This window comes from Heloderma suspectum, chromosome 3 (assembly GCF_057233095.1).
Source record: "Heloderma suspectum isolate Gila_16-S chromosome 3, 16-S_ref, whole genome shotgun sequence".
Lineage (NCBI taxonomy): Eukaryota > Metazoa > Chordata > Lepidosauria > Squamata > Helodermatidae > Heloderma > Heloderma suspectum.
The window spans coordinates 237,147,639-237,169,961 of NC_139460.1; the positions used below are offsets into that span (position 1 = coordinate 237,147,639).

A 22,323-nucleotide genomic window follows, 5' to 3' on the forward strand; every position below is an offset into this window, starting at 1 on the left:
GGAAATTCTAAATTGTACTTTGTCTTGCCTCTCTTCTCATTCCCTTACCCCTTATTAGTGAATAAACATCTACCTCAAAATCCTTGCTGCTATTTCTTTTCTGGGTCAGTGCTAAATTCAGTGGCTACCATCTCCTCCTCTGGGAAGGGAGGGGATTGGGGTGTGCCTGCAGGCCAAACTGAGTTGGTCTGGAGGGACAGGAGGGCTGTGGATCAAGAGGGGCTGATCAAGCCCCGAGATTCGGCCTTCCTTTACACCAGGCCATTAGTTCATACCAAATGGAAGGGCAAGAATAAACATGGAGGGTATCGCTATCTTAAACACGGGCCATTTCTTGTTATGTTGTGGTGTGGTTGCCATTTTGGCACACCCTCTGTCCAACTTCACTCCAGTCACATAGGAATGTAAAAACCAAGTGGGAGGAGTGACCTTATATGAGAAGATCCACACCTTCATCAAAAGCTGTACTGGGAGTTGCCAGAGCAGTTTTGGCATGACTCTTCCACGTGGTCCTACACTCCTATATGGTGCATCATTCCTACATTATTTGAGCAGCATAGGATGAAGACATGGGAGCAGCAATCATGCCACTCTGTGCAATATAAAATCAGTCTTCAGTAGATGAAAACAGAATGATGTATTGTTGACTGAGGGTTTGCTATACTGCTGGCAAAAGATAGGCAAGGCCACCTTTCATTTGACCTAATTTGTTGATAACAGCTGTGGACTTGTTTGTTTTCAGATAACAGAAGTTTAATAATAGGGCTACTCATAACCACCCTGTGCCTTCTAGTTGCTGGTTTACTTATGTACATCAAAAGGAAGATCTTGATTAGACTGTTCTTTATTAATAAGAAGACTACAATAGAGAAACTAAGGTATGATATATTAACTACCCCCTTTTTAAAAATAAGAATTAATAGAAACTACACAAACTCATAACCCATTGGAGTATCAAGGATGAGCATTATTGCCTACATTTTTCTTCTTGTAATGTTATTCATTAAAAACAAACTTTTGAGTTTCTTCTGTAAGTCACAGGGATGTAATAAAAGGTGCACCTGCAGTTTATCTTGCTCTTCTTTAAGTGAATGAGACCAGGTGGAGTGTATGACAGAGGAGAAATTGGAATCCATCACCACCAGTGTGGTCTCCAAAACAGAAACATCAGGAAGAGGTTGTAGAATGCAAAAGCACAGCTGATAGAGTGAGGAATCAGACCAACATATGCCAAACTACAGATGGACCTGGTTTGCATATAACAACAGTACCTGGGTTGTTTATCCCAGGAATTGTCAGGGCGAAGTGGCAATGAGCAAGCATGCTGCCTCTTGTGCACTCATTGCTTCTGGTTTTTGGTCAACCCAGAGTTAGCCCAACAAAAACCATGGGCAATTGTTGGGTTAACTCTGAGTTTTTAACCCCTAAACAACCCAGAGTTCTGGGTTTGGATGTCATAACAACAACATAGGAACAGGAGCATTCCTGGTTTGTTGATTGAAAGCGGAAGTGACAGGCATGTGGGAGGTAGCACATTCACTCGCTCCTGCTAGATATTGGCAATTCCTGGGTTAAACAACCCAGGGATTGTCATTACATGCAAACTGGGTCACAATGTTTATCTGCTGTGCCTTTCTTTATTGTATTTTGATATCAGTGTTTTATTATAATTGTGATTTTAATCACTGTAAGCCATCTTGAGTGATGCATATGAATTAGAAAGGTGGGGTAAATATAGCTATATCTGTATCTGTATATATACATACCTACCTGCCTTTTCCAAGGATGCTTGGACCCGCAGGGATCTGCTATGCAAACATGCCCTAAACAGGTTTTTTATTTTGCTTTGTTGATAAGCAATTAAAAAGTAAAGAGAAGTTTGCCTTCATTTGGCCTGCTTGAAATATTGAAACATTGGGGTAGCCTTTGGTCTCTAGTCCACTTAATGTACCACAGTATCCATAGCTAAGGTCATTACTGCTTAAACACCAGGTTTCATTAGAAGCATCTCTTGTGTGTTGTAAAGCAGCATTTCCACAGATTGCAAAAGCTAATTTAACAGACTAGTAGCTCTAAACAAGCAAATCAATATTTATTTTTTTATTTCTTACAAGTGTGTTAGATGGATTTTACTTTCACTATTTACTAAAGAAAGTAAAGATAAGCAAGGCCTGTGTCTAAGTATAACTCTAAACTACCATTTTAAAAGCAAGGGCTACCTTTAATATCCGTGTATACTTGTATTGCAGGTCTGTGAGTCCAGCAAGGTCTTCCAGTCCATTTGAACCTAATCATGTTCCTACCACAACCCTCAGTAAAAATCTAGTCAAAACCCCACAAAATTCAAACATGCAAAAGGTGGGTTCTTACACAATCTTAGTAACATCAATAAAATCTGGTCTCTATTTCCAACATGGCTTAATTATTTTTATATGGGGTGATATCATGAAATAGTGAAATTTTAGAGTATTGCTATTAATGAGTGAAACAGAAGAAGAACAACATAAGCCTAAAATGCACTGTGGCTTCCAAGTTCTAGACAGATGGAAACTTCAAATGGTGAAAAGAAATAAATGCATTTGGTCTCTGGATTGCAGCCAGCCATCTCAGACAGGAGCTATGTTTTCCAAACATCCAAGGATTAGTGTTTGAATAAACACCTGGAAGCTGTTCATTGGTTGTTTGGCTTCAGTAAAGGTAAAGTGGACATATTAAAAAGGAAATAAGAGCCTCTTCAAAACAGCCTTGAAAGCAGCAATGTTTACAGCCATTAATTATAAGATATGCCTGAGAAGTATGTAGGCACAGTCTAGCCAAAGTAAAGTACTTTAGGTACCATTGATTTCAGTGGGAGAGTTAATCTTGCATGTGCTCTCTCCCTTTCCCTCTCTCCTGTTCTCCTTCTTTCTCTGCAATCAATGGAACCTGAAAATACTTTGGCTGGATCATGTCCAATGCACTTAAACTGCTATTGATTTGTATCCTATTGTTTTATGGGTCTGCAGAGAAATGAACCGCAAAGATTGCTACGATATCAGACAGGTGACATTAGTAAACCTGTGCAGACCCAGGATATACCATGGCCGAGCCCACCAGAGCGTGTCCTGCCATCCCTTTGTGACCTACCCTGTCAGCAGTTTGTTCCCAGAAAGTTGCCACCTGCCAACCTTTCCTCCAGACAGGACCAGGTAGGTTATTTTCTTTTCTGCTCTATGGTACCTGGAGAGTCTATTACAGGCTCATGGCCAAATGGGATTGCAAGCTATTCAAATTTAACATGAAAAGATTCCCCTTTCCATCTCGGTCTCTCTTGAGGCATTTCTTTCCTGCTTGATTGCATACAGGTCCAAGTTACAGTGAAATGCCACACTAGCAATTGTAATGATGGCTTCTCTCACCCGCCCCCCACCCGCCCCAACTGTCTTAAATGTTAGCACTGGCATGTCTTCCTGCAATGCTAGTGTAATGTCATTATTTGTGGCATCTTACCGATGTATCTGCTTAAGATGTACTTACAAACTGAAACATCTGAATGCATCTCTCTTCCTCCAACAATAACTCCCTCCCTGTGGGAAGCTAGCATGACAGGGAGATCGCCTAGCCTTTTCTGGGATGTGATCATTTTCTATAAGCAGGAAGGTGCATTTTACTTGTAGAAACATTCAAACCATCACAGTTGAAGTCACAGGAGGGCTGTTCCACGTGATTCTTTAGAAAATGGAGACTGCCTCAGTGACCGGATCCTTCAGACTGGATCACTGGGTACTAGTTATGATGGCTATAGGCTACCTGTAGGAGGAAAGGCAGCAAGGTCTGAGTACTGAGTACTAGAGAGCCAGTGTAGTGTAGTGGTGAGAGTGACGGACTGGGAGCCGGGAGATCCGGGTTCTAGTCCCCACTCGGCCATGGAAGCTCACTGGGTGACTTTGGGCCAGTCACAGACTCTCAGCCCAACCTACCTCACAGGGTTGTTGTTGTGAGGATACAACGGTGAGGAGGAGGATAATGTAAGCCGCCTTGAGTTCCTTGCGAGAGGGAGAAAGGCGGGGTATAAATGCAATAAATAAATAAAATAAATAAATACTGGTTGCTGGGGAACAGGAGGAGAGGGAGACTTCCTTCATGCCCTACTTGTGGACTTCCCTGATTGTCCAACATTATTGCCTCTCTTCTCATTCCTTTCCCTATTAAAAAAGAGTTCTTTTTCTTGTATCCTACTATATTTTTTACAGCCTCCTTTCTCATTAGTTCCTTGTTTCCTCAACTCCTTCTCTTCTCTGCCTTTGTTCCTCTCAGCTTACTCTTCCCTCAGGATCCTATTATGCACTCCCCACTTCCTCAAGTGACTAAAAGTCCCAGATGCAGCACTTACCTGGGTCTGGCTTCCTTTGGAGGAGAAAGAGTACTGGAAACTTAGGGGGGGTTGTAATATGCATTTTATTTACAAGTATGCAAGTAGTAGAACATAGGTGGAGGTAAGCAGCATATGCATTTCTGCTAAGCAACAGATTTGCTGCCTCACATCAGATCTCCAAGGAGAGGCACCCTGTACTGCAACGTGCTTCCAGCCTTCCGCGCTGTTTTTCTCTCTCTCCTTCTGTGATTCTCTGTCTGTGTTGTAAATTGCTGTTGCTTCACACACATACACTCACACGCACCAGCCCCCTCCCTTTTGCTGAGGGAGGGTGTGCCACCTTCCCTAAGCTCTGATGGTTCCTATTCCACGCACGCAAGAGAGAGCACTGTATCAAGAAAGCATCCTCCAACAATTAGCACCCCTAGAAACATCCCTGGACCATTAAGAAATATTAACGTTCTGTGGTCAACACCCAGACTATTAACAGGCTTTGCTTTAAGGGAAACCCACCCTTAGTCCCACCCCTAATAATTAGACAGCAATCTCACAACACTGTTTTCTAGTCCAGTGCCTAGTGACCACCTTCTTTTAGCCACCCTGCCTTTGGGGTTACTATAACTTCATTTCTTCCCACTTGGTTGGTATATTTTTTCCTTAAACAAATCGTTGTTTTACTTCCTTCACAAAAGCTGGAATCTATTGTTAATAGCTTTGTTCAGTTAGGATGTTCATGAATGTTCCATGGCATTACAGCAGTTGTATTATTATTATTGACCACAGTCCCCTATTGTAACTAAACAGCAAATCCCAAACAGGCAAGTTAAATTAGTAAGTGTAATGGCCCCAGGCCTGTAACCAAGTCACCTGTAGTTTTAGAGGGGTCTAGAGATCCATAATGCTTGGCTTAGGTTCATTATAAGTGCAATTTCCTTGCTAGTGGGCCTCTGAGCATGTGAGATGAGTCAAAGGTTGATAGCACGGCCTCAGCACATTCCATGCTAATGAAGCCTAGTATTTTATCAGGGCCCAGGATGTGCTTGAGAAGTGAGGCTATGTTTATGTTGAGTTACAGGTGGCTGTGCTGGGAAAGTTCTGATTGTTTTCCTTCTGAACAAGCACTGTTAGGCCCAATCTACACTCACAGTTTTTTACGCTTCCAATGAGTCTTCGTTCCCCTCTTTTCACATGACGCTCTCCCTGTTTCATTTTGGAACCGCAATTTCCTGCTGCCCTGTTACTGCTTTCATTACCCTGATATTCCGGGATTTCCAAGTAGATGTCATTCATGTGCTCTGCTTTTCCACTGTCGTTACCGTACATGGGCGTGGAATTCTCCTCCCACGCCTGTCCATATACAGCGGTGTTTGTATTTCCCTCCTGTTCAATCACAGCTCTCAACGCCCCCATGCAGTCTTCTGCCTACTGATAGCATAGCCTCCTCAGCACTCAAAATTTTATCACCAACAAGCAAATGTAAAAATCTGACACATTTAAACAGTCCTCAAAGTTACTGATTTAAAGCTGAAGAAATAAATCCATATGATCTGTAAATATACTTTGCACTCCCTGGGGAAACTAGGTCAGGAAACAGGCCTGGCTGGCAGAGAAGTATAGCAGTCATGCACTTCAATGCTTCTAAGGGCCAGGCTGGTGGCTACACATCACCAAAGAGTTGGAACTCATTTTCATGTCTGTTTCTATATATTGATCTGATTGTATAAACACGATTGTGCCGAGTCTCTCACAATAGAAACTGGACCTCTCTGTGTATCAAGGATAGAGGGCTGGTTTTGCTCCCAGTGCAATCTTGTCCATAAATGCAACCCTTGACTTGTTCTTATAGGAGTGAATGGAAGCCTTTCACTTATGTGGGACAAAATAAAGGTGTCATAATTAAGTACATAATTACGTACTTAGGGACATAATTAAAATGGTGGGATTATTTGTGTGTGGAGATGTAACCAGGTTTTGCCCCTCCCTGGAGAGTCTTGGTGATTGCAGCCCTTTTTTGTTTCTTTTTTTGTTCCATTGAATGTAATGGGACTCATGGAGAACTAAACCTGCTCCTCTTCATAGCCGTGTTTCTTTCTCATGCTAGAGTGTAATGTAACATTGGGAATGGACCTATATACACATATGCATACTAGAGAAAGGCCTGTTAAATTTCACAAGGGGTATCTGTGCGTGCTTTGGGGTGAAGAGATGGCTCCAGCCTTTCCCCACTCACTCCTTGGCCCTCTTCAATCCCCAAAACTCTGCCTCACCTCTTCCTCTTCTACCCTATTAATCAGCCCCTGTCCTATCCTTCTATGCTTCATCCTTTCTCCCAGTTCCCCTGCTCAGTTCAGTAGAGTGGGAAACATATGATTTGTTTCCCACCAAAGGTAGGGGCTGCAGATATCGAGAGGGAGAGGGAGCAAGGGAGCAGATAACACCATAATTAGCCATGCAGGGTGGAATCTACCACCAGAGAAAGATGATTTTCCATCACCTGATGGATAGTCTTTACATTCTGAGGGTTCCATATTCTCCAACCACTAGGTAATATATACTTCACAGTTTGGCTTCAATGGACTTTTCTTCTTCTTTTGCCTAGTGCACCACCTGAAATCTCTGGCTTTGCTCTTATAAAGACAGTCATATTTCTCTTTATTTCTGTTTTATGCCCACTCAGGGACCTATGTGTCTCAGGCAGATCAAGACATGGATCTGAGTTGAAGCCAGCCTTTATGTTTTCAGAAATGGGAGTCAGCCATTGCTTCTTTGCCCCAGAATGTTAGGTGATATCTAATACTTGCAACACCTACTAGTGACTCATTGACTTGTTTGCACGATCATTTTCAGCCACAGTGGCTTAAATAAATCACTGTGGTTTGCAGCATGTAGGCACTCATTCCGTAACATAGGAATACTCATAGGTTGTTGTGTCATCTCAACCCAGTGAGGGTGGGTTGTTGGCATGATTACTAAATGACCCACAACCCTAAACATCCATGTTTTCTGGGTGGTTTGTTAACCACACCAACAACCTACCCTCACCAGGTTCAGATGCCACGGCAACCTACGATCAGGGATTGGGTTACGGAATGGGTGCCCGTGGGCAGCTGGCACATGCTGCAAATCAGGGTGGTTTATTTAAACCACTGTGGTTTGCAGCATGTGTTGGGTGCCTGTTCCATAAGCTAATCCTTCATCATAGGTTGTCGTGTTGTTATTTAAGCCACCATGGCTGAAAATGATCATGCGAAGCAGGTCATTCAGTCTGTAATTACTATTTTGGAACTGAGCCTATACTACAGACCTCATGCCCACAAGATCTCACCTAACTTTTGAGCTTTTCTATTTCTTCTCCCATCCCCTTCCTCTTGTACCACTGTTACCGGACTGGGAAAAGTAATTACTTTTCTTCCTTTTCCTTTACAAGCATTCCACCAAAACAAATTACAGATAGGCTTTCATGCATCAGGATGAACTTCCTGGCACACTCTAGTCTGTCCAACTGCTTGGGACAGTCTAAACCTTTCTGCTTACTAACCCTCCTTTCAGCCCAGCCGTAGGAAAAAATAATAAGAAAGGTGCTTTGGATTTCCCCCCAAAAGCCCAGAAATAGAATGTAACAAAACCCTTTTAATATGCAAATGTTATGCAAATTGGCACCCTCTTTTGGGGTGATGCATTTCCTCCTTGTTAGTGATGTGTGAATGGCTGCCCTATTCCCCACCCCCACCCCATCCTTGACACCCTCCCTGTCCTGCCCCCACTGGCTTACATATGTTCAGTGAATGCACCGAGGAGCAGAGAGACCATCTGAAGAGTGCTATAAATCAGGGCTTCTAAGAACATAACAGAAACAGAAAGTTGGGAAATAGTGCTTCTGCTCCCTTGCTCCCTCTCCCTCTCGGTATATATATAGTGAACAAAGCATGCATACACACACACACACACACACACACACTATACTACTTTTGTTCCCTGAAGACTACAGACAATGATAAAAGACAGTCTGCCATGTCTTGATGCTGTACACAAAAGTAGATAAAAAATTAGTAAAGTTACTCACAATGAGTAATGTTATTATCATGCTTGCAGATGGACAGAGTTCATATTTTCACAGGCTTGCAGGCAGCCACAAGCAAACCTTGCTGGAGCTAGAGGTGCAATTTTTATCTAATAGCTAACTGCCTTAGTAATACCGGGTTTCAGGTTATCATCTTTTTACCATTTTCAGAAATGCTGTACTAACTCAAAAATCCCCAAGTATGATGAAACTCATTGAAATATTGTTTATTTATTTTTATATATAAAAAACCACTGGAAGCTACAAAAAATAGAGAACCATAATTTATAACCTAATATAATATTTCAGTAATATTTCTTCTCCGTGTGCTTCAGCTTCAGTTTCACTTGTAGTTTCTGTCTGAAGAAATGATGTAGAAGCTGATCTTTCTTTCCTCTCATGAAATCTAGTAAATTTAAAGCTCCTTTATGGATGCATATCTTAATAGCAGCCTTTCCTCCTCAGAGGACTTGACTACGGGCAATCTTATTGCAGATTGTCTGTAACTATTCATTTAAAGCTAATCCACAGTGAACAGCCCAAGTACAGCAACCACATTAGATAAATTCGTAAATCTAGGTGACATCAAATAAAAGCGTCACCTGCAGTTAAAATTGTTGTCAGTTTGAGGTCCCAACGACAGATGCGCCCAAGGCGTTTTCTTTCTCTGTGGTCAGCACATTTACTAGTGCTCATGTTAGGTTTAAAATATATTAGAGATTTGCTTAAAAAATATTATTTTGGACCTCCTTCAAAGTGGATCATTTATGCACCTGTTTGGGCTTTGTCAAATCCTTCATAGCTCCCCTTTTCTGAATGACCTCCTGTTGGCTATAAATTTTGTACTTTCATTTACTACAAATAGAAATAATGGGAAGCTACAAAAGGTGAACGCTTGTTTTCAGTCAAAACATGTTTGGAAAGATTTGGGAGGACAAGTTATACTTTTATGATATGCTGAATCAAAAGATGCAACTTCACTCTTTTTTTTGGTGAGCTACAAAGTGTCCTAAACTATAACAGCATTAGCCACAAAATGGCCCAGAATTATTAGTGTCATCAATTTTTTGTGTAATACTTTTTGCCATACAAAGGGCTTTAACATTCTTATTTCACTTATCTGCAGTTCTCTATATCGGGATAAACACTGTGTGCTGGATCCAGATGTGCAATTGGGCTGGAAAAAGTGGACTTCCTTGCCTCTTCCTCCCCACAGCAGGCCCTCTAACCCCTGGAAATGCTACACAGAGGATCAACAGACCTGCTGAATGGGGAGAGCTGCGGTGTTGGGAGGGAGGCATGGTCCAGAAAAATCAGGCAGAGGCACCTTCCATGAGTGGAGCCTTTCTGTCAACATAAGGCAGATCCTGGATCCAACTCTATAAAATTAATGGTTATGTAATTCATTTTATTATAAAAATTCAATGATCTTATATCTCACTGCAGGAATTTTGCAAGCCAAGTCCTCCTCGAAAGCCTTTGCCAGCGGATCCTCAGAAGAGCAAAGCTGCTCAATTTAATAGTGCCTCCAGATCAAAACCTGTGCTTCCAAAATCTGTGCCTCAAATCGCTCCTGTCAGGTTAGTTTAGTTGTCCAATCATGTGTTTCCAACAGCAACTGCTTTTCTGAAACATTGTAGAACATCTCTTTTTTGTTAGTTTCTCCACCTAGAAAATGATTTCAGTAATCTAAGTAAGGATGAGTTTTCACGAACAGGTGCTTGTATAAAGAAATGTCACAAAGTGGGGTGACATTTGGGGGGTTGGACTCGATGGTCTTATAGGCCCCTTCCAACCCTACTATTCTATGGTTCTTTTCTGTTAAAGTAAAAAGAAAAATCCTATAATTCTGTAGTCAATGCATCCCCATGTGAGACCAAACACATGCAAAAGCATTCTTAATTTTAATTGGAAGAAATTCCATGAAACATAGAAAATGGATTGGATCCAGATTTAGGTGAGTGCAACTGGGCTGGTGGAAACAAACCTCCTTACCCCCTCCTCACCACAACAGCCCCTCTAGCTCTGGAAAATGCTACACAGAAGGTCAGAGAACCCTGCTGAATGGGGTGAGCTGTGGAACAGCGGGAGGGGAATTCGGGCTCCCCCAAAATGGAGCAGAGGCACTTTCTGTGAGCAGAGTCCTTCCCTCAGTGAAAGGCAAATCCTGGATCCAAGTCTATATATTTCACCAAAGTACTGCCATTGGTCTGCCATTAAATATAGGGAGGGATTTTGCTGATAATATTTTAAGGAACGTAGTATTTACTGAATGATTCAGTGGTCACTTCTGGCTATGAATGCACTCACTGGTTCGAGAAGAGTGTTCCAAGTATTGCCAGGTAATCTGATTAATCTTTCAAAATAATATATTCTGTGCTATTCATAAAATGAACATAAAAGATAAAGTAGTAAAATACTGTGGTACCTTGACTAACTGATGTGTTGTGAGCATCTGTAGAAAAGGGCTTGCCTCATAATCTGAAAGGGAATGTAATCCTGAATACAGTACATTCAGCTACACATACAAAACAGCTAAACTTTTGCTGGAACGTCAAAGCTTTAAATGCTTAACACTTTGTGTACCAACAATGATACAAATGGCAGTGGTGTGTTACTTTCTGGTCATTACCAGAAATGGCCTATTGGTGCAACATGAATGGCAACTGTCATGCACACCAAAACGAATGACTCTAGAATTGGTAACTGAAAAGCCAAAGCCATCTCAAGTAGGAAAAAATTATTCTTGCAGTAAGCCACCCCAAATCCTACTTTAAGCCCTAAGAAACAGTGCCACTTTCCAATTGCCCTTTGAACTTTTAGTTTATATATAATGATCGCAAGGTCAGAGACAGACTATCAAGCAAGGTGAAGAGAGGCCAGTAAAGCCTATATTACCTGAATGAACAGAGTTGAATGTTCCTGTTTTTCAAAGAAGATATAGCCATTCCTAATAGCAGAATATATTTTCTTTTGCTTCACAGTTAATATGTTTACTAATTAATAATCCTGTTAATAATGTTTGTTAATAATAATGTTTGTGCTCCTTAACCCTCTTTTATTAAACAGGCCTGCACCTAAACTGCCGCTTCGTGTGCCTAGATCCTGCAATGCTGCCTATATGAAATGACCCAATAGATCACCATTTTTATCCTGAAAAGTGAAGACAGAAGTTTGCACTATTTTCAACTGTAGTTGAAGATCAATATTTTTATATCAATAGGTAGAATTTTTAATGTTCAAAACCCCATTATTTTTAAGAACTCTGAGCTACTGCCTTTGGTGCTATGCTGTGTGAAGGTGGTCTGCGTCCTTGCTCAGGTACTTGTAAATTATTAATTTATATTGAATATTTATTACAGTGCAGAGCACTGTAGTAGATATTGTTTCATCATTACCAAGTTTTCCTAGGAAGGAAGCCATTTTGTGATGTTTAAACAGTATTGAACCATCCTTCATTACACATTCCTCAATAGGCTGTTCACTCTCCTCAAAGATTCTTTAGTTTAGGTCTTTATAGCAGGGCTGAGGAAACCTCCGGCATGCTGATTAGGGCTGAAATGAAACTGCTGGAATCGAGGGACTGATGAAATTTTAAAGGAAGTGGTTGATATTTTGTCAGTCAAATCTCGAGGCATAAAATGTTTTTTTGTGTGAAATTTAAAGGAAGATGAAGTAAACTATTGCTAGTTCTGTTGTCCATCGATATTCACTTCAGTTAGGAAGAATGGAAGAATTGTGTGAAAATCAAGGACAAGTTATTGTCTGATGTATAGGTTTATCTGGGGTTAGGTACTGGCTTCTGCATAAACATTCAGATATTAAATGTTGAAGTCAGGCCTTACAACATATAAACTTACCTGCGTAATTAGACTTTTATTACTGCTTGCTATAAATTAGAATGCTATGGGGCCTAAATAGCATGCTCTCTCTTGGCAAAATAATACAATAGGTGCTTTTGTGCTGTTTTCTGCCACACTAAGCTCCAGTCCACATGATGGTTCAGGAAAAGATTCTTCACAGCATAGTATAGTGGTGCCTCACAGTCACTTGTGACTTGTGATGTTCTTCTAGAGAAGGGGAAGAGGAGAAACAGCCCTTGATGCAGCATCATATAGGAATTTGAGGCCTATCAAAGCCATAGAAGCCACAGTGACTGTGTGTCAGCCTCAAATGAGACTTAAGAGCTTCACCAACCGAGGCTAAAATCCCACATCCCTACCAGGGCTTCTGCTTCTGGATTCTTTGTGGGATTAAGATTGGCTCCTTTACATGGGCGGACATGTGCTTTGAATTGGGGAATTCCTTTCTTTGCAAGTTTTATGTTTCATTTACAGCCACTAGATGGCACTGTGTTTATAGCAGAACTGTTCAGTTACACACAGCTAATATATCGGGTTATGGCCAATCTTTTAAAAAGCAGGATAAAGGTCAGAATGCACGGGAGATGCCCTGGAGGTTGATGATGTTGTGTAAAGGACCTGCAAGCTTCCATGAGTGACCAGTCATGAGTGTGCAGTAAAAGCCTTGTGTAATGCTCTAAGAAATGGGAGCAGAGGTGTTGCGTGCAAAGTGCAGAGCCTGGTTTCGCGATTTCCCTTGCAATAGGTAGGGGCTGGAAGTGGCAGCTACTGTGACAGTACAAGCCACTGCTTTTACTAACACAACTGCTGCAGATCAACATTCCTTTGAGCTCTCCCAGTTTCTTGTACCAGGAAATACCAGGAAGTAACTGCCAGAGTAATTTGAAAGCCTACATTTAAGCAATGGCTGCAGGGAATTTACTGTGTATATCAGGGAAGAACTACTACCTGCCCTTAGTGAAATGTGGGGACAGACAGCAGCCGTTAGGAGAAAATAATGTGATGTATGCAAAAGTCTTCAAGCATCTACCTCCACCATCATGGTCCAGAATGATCAATTTTTTAAAAAAGCATTGAACCAATTTTGAGGTTTGAATATCTACTCCAAAATCAGCACTCCATTTTGATGAGAATCCTAGTCCTGAGTATCCATTATCTAACATTTGACCTTGGAGGCCACTTCAACGGATTCCAAAGTTAATTTCATAGAATGATTCATTTCAGCTCTAGTACTTGTTCTCATAGATCAGCCTTCATTCAAAGCCAAAATCCCTCTGGTTTAGATAAACCTTCAAATAGATTACACTGGCACAAACCCTTTCTACTCTGTGAAATACCCCAGTATCTGCCCACAGCAGTGTCTCACTGTACTGTAATACTGAAATACGGTGCCTGCATTGCAAGAGAGTGTATAAGTTTTCAAAACAATTTCTTAATGAACGTGTACTGTATATTGCACAAGGCCATTTTAACTTCGTTGTTTTAGACATGGTACATAATTTTCTGTGTTAATGAAGATTTCAGGCACTTAATTTTTTTTTTTTTTTTGCTTTGACCATTGGTTTCAATCAGTACAACACAAAGGTACTGGCCTTTTTCTGTAATCTATGGTGCAGTAGATCATATAACTACACTGATTATATATATTTTCATACATCATCTCCACCAATCCAGCTCAACCGTTATCTGCCCTTCAAGAGGAAACACGTAAAAGAAGTCAGCAGAGGGCTGGGTGTTCCTTAAGGGCAGGGGCAGGTAACATACAGCCCGTGGGCCACATCCCCACCACCACCACTGCATTTGCCACCAAAATTCAGCATTGCAGCAATGGCCAACCCTCCTACTGATTTTCCTTTAAAACAAGGAACATGGGGCCCTTGTTTTAAAGCAAAATTGTGCTCATGAAAGCCTCCAGTGAACATGATTTCGCTTTAAAGTGTCCCCCCCCCCCGCTTATTTTAACAAGAAATCAGGTGTTCTTTTTAGCACTGCTGCCTCTGATGGGTTCGGGGGGGGGGATTGGCCCCCAGAAGTTGCCTGCCTCCTGCTTTAGGATTAGGGAGATGCATGCATTTTGATGAAATTATGGATTACGCTGGCCCTGGGATGAGGGGCCTTTCCCCCCGAGGGCCACATTCCCTCAGGGTTATTGCGTTGGAGGACCATGGACAGAGCCAAAGCCAAAGTGGACACAGCCCATTCATCCCCATCCCATCCATCCACACCATTCATCAGTCACCCATTCTCCTTCTGTCTTCACACACACATCCCCCATTTTTAACTACTCAATCATCATCTTTACTGATTGTATAGATCATTAAATCACCCCTATGCTGGGCCTGTTTCATGCAAAACAACCCAAAAAATTCAACACATTCAAAACATTTACAAAAGTGATCCATGTTCAAAATGGATCCTTTTTGCTTCTCTATATACTTAATAAAAGCTTCATTTTACAAATACTTTATTACTATAATATCACCCATGGAACAGAGAAAGTTTTCCAGGGTTTTATTTTTGTTATTTTCCCTCCTGTGGGTTTCCCCCCCGTAAGCTCTCCATGTTTCTGTGCAGATTGAAGCAGTAAAAACCTAATGCATATATAGGCATATATTTATCTTACAATGTGTAGAAAAGATTATCATACCACACAATACAGTGTGTAAAAACAAGCAAATCTGAAAAAGAACAAAGCCTTTATACTTAATAAAATAGGCCTTGGAAACATTCCACATTCCTGACATGAGGTATTGCAGTCTGAGAGTATATTTGTCCAAAATGTTTGAGAGCGAATTTGCTGAAGTAAAATAGTTCCAATTATTTAACTAAGTGTTTTCTAAAATGTTTCATTACCAAAATTCATTGTGCACGACTATTAGGTCAATGCAACCCCTTTGTCTGCCCTTCTGTTTTGCTGAAATTATTTTTGTTCACATTTCTAATATTTTGTTAGTTATATGGACATAATAATATAAATTTTAGTTCTTGGTAACTAAATGTGTGGCTGCAATATGGACTTTCATATACATGAAAGATCCAAAGCTCCTTAAGGGCACAATCCTATGCATATTTAGACAGAAAAACCTCCTACAACTCCCAGCATGCCAGGAAGTATAGGTAGTTTTTCTCTCTAAACATGCATAGGATTGCACCCTAAGATGTTGATTGTCCTGCGAGGTATATCAATCCAATCAGCTCTGGAAGGCTCCAAACTCAGTAGCAATCATACTGCGTAATCATAAAGTCCCTGGCATCTCCAATTAAAAAGGATCACAGGTAACAGGATGGGGAGAGATCCCTGTCTGAGACCCTGAGACCTTCGCCACTAGATGGACCACATTCAATTTAAGGCAGCTTCATATATGAAAGTGAGTCAAGCCATTGGTCCATCTATCCCACTAGTATGTACTCTGATCTCTCAGAGCCCTTAGGCAGAGGCCTTTCCCAGTCAAGTTACCTGAGACCCTTTTAACTGGCTATGCCTCTGACTGAACCTGTGATCTTCTGCATGACCGGTGTCTTACCTTATAAATGTTGAGTCTGCTGTTAGGAAATTTCTGAATACGTCCTTATTCTTCTTCAAAGGTGGCTGGATTTTATTAATAGCAGGTATGAGCAACTGACCCCAAAATGTAAGAGGGAGCAGTTAAGCTGCTCCAAATGGACTTGGGGGAACCCTAAGATAGGCTCTTTTCCAGCATCTTTATGAAAACAATCTCATACCCATAACTATCAATTAGAACTAGATTTGCTTCTCCTTTCTGCCTTCCTTTCACCGGTATTAAACCAGTTCCACCGGTATTAAACCAGTTCTACTCCTGCTAAAGAAAACAGGTTTACATATTGTTTCTTCCTGTCAACATACTGTTGACAAATAATTTGTTCTGTACTACATAAAACTGTTTCCGGCTTCCAGACCTTTGGTCATCACTGTTGTCTATAGAATGTGCTAATATCCAGAGTCACTAGCTTGTGCTTCTTCAGGCAGAAAAAACAGAACTTGGAAGACCTTTGGCCTTTTTCTAGTAACTAATTTATCTTTCCCAATTATTGTGCCCTGTATCTAGGCAACCACAGCAGCCAAGTTTATGAATAAACCAAATAAATATATCTACATCACAAACAAAACCAATAAAGCAAAAGAGAATCCTCTTTAGAAAACAGTTTGGCTCCTAAAGCATACATATGCTACAGTGTAATTACCAACACTTTAATTTATAAGGTATTTTGGAAAATGTTAATGTGATATTTATGCTAAATGAGGAGAGTTACTGATGATACTAGTATTCAACTTTTTTTTTTTTTTAGAAGAGATTTGGCATTTCAGTTGAAATGAAAGGCAGCTGCTTTTGGAACCCTTTAAATTATCTTTCATGCATCTTGAGTAGTTTGTTGTTTTTCCAAGGGCATCCGACTTCCCCCACTCAATGCAGTTTAATTCTGTTTGACTGCCAGTCATAGAAAATCCCAACTTGCTTATGATTAAAGTAGTTATCACATTTTATTTCATTTAGCAAGAATCCTTGGAAGTGATTACCTTAAAAAGTTGCCATGTTTTCATCAGTATCCAACTGTGTCTTTCTGCTAGTGCAAATAAGGTTGTACTAGCAGAAACTAGGTGCCAAACTATGCACAAGACCAGAATCCAACTAAAGTTGCAGTTGTTCAAGTTTTTGTGCAATCGGTTGCACCTTATGCTTGCACAACTCGTTGCGCATTATGCTTGCACAGCCGCTTCACTAGCACTATTTGACGTTGCAGAATGACACCGTTGGATACTGTCCATTCGAAGTTCTCTTCTTTTGGTAACACATACTTAATCGCCACATCATTTTCTCCATATTTCTCATTGTAAACGAGCTGAAGTAATACTATATAAGAATTAAAATACTCATTCAAGAAACAGTCTGTGCATGCTCCATGCCCCAATCGAGCAGGAAGTGTTGACACGCAATTGAAGGCTTGCACATGAGGAAACCACTGTAGACATGCAACTGAAGGCTTGCACATGAGGAGGCCATGTTAGCCTGCACTGGATCTCTCGGCATGTGCAGTGTGCACAAAAGAGGTCAGATTGGCAAGGATCAAATGAATATTGTAATTCTGGATCTGTATGTGCTCCAGCCGATCTAGTCTTGGGGGTTTTCTCCACAACAATGGAAGGAGAAGCGAATAGAGGATTACCCAGATATTTTCTATGAATCGGCTTTAGTGCGCTTTGGTCCATGCAGGGCTCCATGAGTGAGTGTACCGCACCAGTATAAGTTGCTTCACAGAACATACTTCCAGGTGGGGTGATTGGAGTAAACATCATCAGACTGGCAGGGGCTGCGCAACCAATAAGACAGTGCGCGCGCCCCCCATCCAGGCTCTCCTTTCTCCTGCAGATACTCCAGTAATGTGATGGATCGAAGCTTAGCACTAATTACTTACTTACACCAACAAAGCAAACAGTAAGGAAACACAGCAGCCGATCCTTGGTTACTGGATAAAATCCTGGGAGGTCTCCTCCCATGAAATGGTCTTGCCAAAAATATCTCTCTCTCTCTTTCCCCTCCTCCATTAATTACTTCCTTTCAGCAAAGCAAACAGTAAGACATGCAGCATGGATATTTACGCAACAAGCCTCATTGACCACAATGGGGGGTTACTTCTTTGGAGACACCTGCTTCCCCAAGCTATACACGATTCTACCAATTTTTTTCTTCCCCTCTAAAAGCGCTACCTCACTTTGTCACTAGCGTGCAGCAGCACCTACACTCCTATCTCACTATGTCATTATCATGGAACTGCTCTATCGTGCAATTGCATGATGGAGTAATTGTGGGATAGAGGCATAGTGTTGCACAATAGTGCAATGGGGGGTAAAGGAATAGCTGGCAAATGGGAGATAGTGAGATGGGGGTATAGATATTACTGGACAAATGTGTGATAGTGGCACAGTGACATTCAAAACCTCTTTGTAGGTGTGATTTGTATAACTACTTCCTTTCAGGATGGGTGATTTTTTCCATCTCACTATGCCTCTATCACACAATTGCACAATAGAGCAATTTCATGAAAATGGCATAGCGCGATAGCGGGTGTATGTGTTGTTAGGGGGTGCAGGTGTTGCAGACAAAAGTTACAGGCTGCCTGGACCACACCTATACTTTGTGGGGATGGCCACCAGAGTTTAGTGGTAGGCAAGGTGAAGTAAATGCCAATGAGGTAGCTCAGAACTCTGATGGCCAGCCATGAAATGGCAGAAACATTGGGGAAACACAGGTGGGGAAAACACTGGGGAAACACCACTTGACCAGAGTCAGTGAGGTCAGAGCCAGGTGAAAGACACACCCTTGGGCAGGGCTATCATGCTGGAGTAAATGCAGAGGGTGGTGCACACCACAACAGAAGCGCAGACAAGCCAAATTAAGGAAACCAATCCAGCTAAAAGTCTCAGAAGAACCATTTTTTTCTGCGATAAACTCCAAGGTGGCTGCAGGGTGGCCATGATGTCATGTGTCCCTAACGAACTCCAAACGCAGCCAGCTCAGAGTAGATTGCTCATGGAGACACCCCCTTGGATGGTATTGTACATTGGAGAAGAACATGCACATTTCCATATGCCTGTGCATCCTTCTCTGAAGCTGGTGTGTTGTTACTGCCTATGAGTTCTCCCAACTTGTTGTGCAAGTATTTCTGGACTGAGATGATGTATTCTAGTGGAGTTATACCTATTGAAACAATCACCATTAATCATTTACTCAGCACTTTCAACAATATTTTCATCCAAATGTACATATGAATTAATTAAAATTGAGCACATTCTACTGCAAAAACTGGAGGGGGTGGGGGAGAGAACAGAAAAACTGAATAAGTACAAACAATTCAGAATTATTACTAAATAATTCAATAAAAACTTCAATAAATTTAACAAAATAGCCCATCTTATTCCTGATTATAACACTAGGTATAATTCATTCCCATTTTACAACTAGGGCTCTAGGTTTTCCAGTGCAAAGTCCTACTCAGTAGCTAGTGGATATGGGTTCAAGAATTTAATTCTCAGATGATGACAAAGTGCCTCCATCCCACTAAGGATACTCACTGACATAAGCAGGCTTCCCCTGCCTATATCACTGGCTGGATATGTCAGAATTTGCAACTGAGTATCTCATCAATTTGCACTTCAAAGCTTTCAGTGGGATATGCATTTCAGGCTGCAATCCTATTGTCCTGGAAAGGTGTCCCATGGGCTGTAGAATACTGCAGACCTCCCCCCGCCCCCATCCCCGCCACAAGTGGAGAGGCACACAGAGAGGGAGGTCTTCCCTTAGATGGCAGCAGAGCTTTCCATCTCCCTGGCTGCCCTCATGGTGGTGGTGAGGCAGTTAGGGGTGGGGTGTTTGGCCAGTTGAGGATAGACAGGATCCTAGCCCCCTTCGTTCCCCCAATACACTCCCAAAGTATTCCAAATAATATAGGCAATGGGAGTAGGAAAAAAGGGAGGAAGGACACCCCCAAACTTCTGCTTTGGCCAGCATGAGACAGCAGGGCTTAGGAAGTGGCAGTTCCTCCACCATGACCCTCCAACCAGCACCTTAGGATTGCTCTGTTAATGCACATCTGCACCCCCATTCTGGCACAACTGGTCATGCATGAAGTTCTTCTTAAGCATGACCAGAGTATAAATAGCATGCCAGTAGAAGGACCCAAAATACAATACGCTAGTAATAAGAATACACAGACATGATTTTATTATCACTGAAAGGAAACTCGTATTTCTACAGAGGATTGTAACATACCTTTTAAGTAAGCAAGATTACTTTAAAGCTGAATACAAATACTTCTGTTTATTAGCCTTTGGCAAATATTAGGTTTTCTCTGGATTTCATGGGGGCTTGCTTTCTCTGGCTAATTTTACATCTATCAGCTCCCTTGCAGAATTTTGTACAGCGTGGAAAATGCTGTTAAGCCTCTTCTTGTGAAGTAGCAAGGGGAAGGAACACAAATGTGTGTTAATGATGTATTTTCTAAATATCATAACGCAACAACTGTGATTGTGCATGCCTGACATGTGCACAGTAGAAGTAACTTTTAAATCAACTAAGTTTCAAACATGCCAACTAGAGTAGGTTTACAGTAAATGGAAATGATCAACAGAAGGTTGTGCATGTTTACATCCGATTGAAACCAAATGTACAGAGTGGAATTTTTAAGGCCCACTGCTTTTATCTGCTATCTTGCACATACTTCCCTGGAAGTAAGGGCTGATTCATGCATGCATGTTTTTCACGTGATGATCACTTACTAGACTCTCAGATAGATGTGTGAACTGCCTTCTGCTGAAAAGTATTGTTTAAGTTGACATTGTGTAATACAATTTTCCTATCATTCCTGCATTGAGCAGGGGGTTGGACTCAATGGTCTTATAGGCCCCTTCCAACCCTACTATTCTATGATTCTATCTGTGTGATTCATCTGTGATGACTGATTCACATATATCATGAGTAATGAATGTGCATGTGTGAGCCTAAGTTCCATCAAAAGCACTGGAATTTATTTCCAAGTCAGTGACCTGGTTCACACAACACGACAGCCCAGAGTGTGTTAATGTAACCACAGGGGCTGTTGTGCCATGCATGGTGTCTGGCTTGTCGTGGTTTGTTTTGTCATGCAAACTCAAGTGGCAGGGGTTGTTTGGGGGTTGTACAATCCTCAATTAACCCCAAACCAAGCCATGGGTAATTTTGAGGGTCGTCTAACCTTCAAACAACCCCTGCTGCCTGGGTTCACATGACATGGCAAGTCAGGTGCCTGTGGGCACCATGCAACTGGCATGATGTGACAGCCCCCACAGGTAAATTAAGCCATGGTGGGCTATTGCGTTGTGCAGACCAGGTCAGAGTGTTCAAGATTAGAAGGTTAAGCAGGATTAACTTCCTCTGGACTACAAGCCATCACAATCCAATGCATATAAAAGATTCTCTAATCTCTAGACCAGAGGGAGCTGATCTACATGCACACTTCTCTGCACTTATGGTTTGGCCTGCTCAACTGAAATGAATAGGGAATCCATTTGGTGAAGGAACTTTTTATGCGTTCAGAAGATAATTGGATTGGGGAAAACACACTCCGGTGACATACTGAGGAGTTGCATTATTTCTTGCTTCTAATATGCAAAATAGATTTCAGGAAGCTCTAAGGTAGGTTATGGATTTATGTGACGCAAGTCTCAATCATTTAAGATGGAGCTGTATGGCCAAATTGAACATATGAAGCAGCAGCTTATAGTGAGTCAGCCTATTTGTCCACCTGGCCTAGTATTGCCTTGCTGGCTGGCAGCACTTCTCTAGAAGCCTTTTGATCAGATCCTTTCAACTGGAAATTCCTGGGACTAAACCTAGGACCTTATGAATGCAAAGGACATGCACTGTCACTGAGTTGCTCCCCAATTTGCCAGTACTATGAAACTTTAGCCCATTTGATTTACATGTATTGGAGCTCATCTGGAGTCCTTATAACAGGGCAAGATAACAATCCAGATAAATAGATAAAAACAATTAAGAGTGTTCTCCTAGATATTAATGCCATACATGCATGTTGCATTGACCTGGAATTGACAGCCAAGAAGCTCAGTTATCTCCCTGTGTGTCTCATCCTGGGGCCAGGGGGAGAGCAGGAAGGACTCATGGCCACACAGTGAGGATTCCATAGTCCTTATTCATAGGTAAACACAAACTGCAACTTGTAAACATGGATTAAATCAGAGCTAAACAACTAGTTAAACTGAAGAATGGCTCCATATTGAAACAACTGATGATTTCATAAGCAGGATTATTTGGTTTATAGTTCAAAGTGTCCTAAATTAATTCGCAAACTAATGGAGCAATGTGTAAGCTATATGCTTACAAAAAATATCTTGGCATACTGTAATGTTTGATAACTCACAATAAAATCGTAAAATACATTGTTCTCAGAGAATCAGTCACAGAATATTGAGTTGGAATAAATTTAATATTCTAGTTAACCCTCTAGCCCAAAACATGTCCATCCACACTGTT

At 41.4% G+C, this 22,323-nt stretch overlaps 2 protein-coding genes across 2 annotated transcripts in view; one reads left to right on the plus strand and one right to left on the minus strand.

Annotated features, from left to right (window-relative positions):
- Positions 1 to 12,091, plus strand: part of ADAM12 (ADAM metallopeptidase domain 12) — a 359,777-nt gene extending 347,686 nt beyond the window's left edge. Inside the window, exons 19-23 of the mRNA XM_084841456.1 lie at positions 743 to 878; positions 2,250 to 2,358; positions 3,006 to 3,188; positions 9,861 to 9,994; positions 11,484 to 12,091. Of these exons, the coding sequence (XP_084697582.1) occupies positions 743 to 878; positions 2,250 to 2,358; positions 3,006 to 3,188; positions 9,861 to 9,994; positions 11,484 to 11,544 (623 nt within the window). The 3' untranslated portion in view covers positions 11,545 to 12,091. The remainder of the gene's footprint in view (positions 1 to 742; positions 879 to 2,249; positions 2,359 to 3,005; positions 3,189 to 9,860; positions 9,995 to 11,483) is intronic.
- FANK1 (fibronectin type III and ankyrin repeat domains 1) overlaps positions 1 to 22,323 on the minus strand; it is a 97,066-nt gene that overhangs the window by 14,507 nt on the left and 60,236 nt on the right. The window lies entirely within an intron of this gene.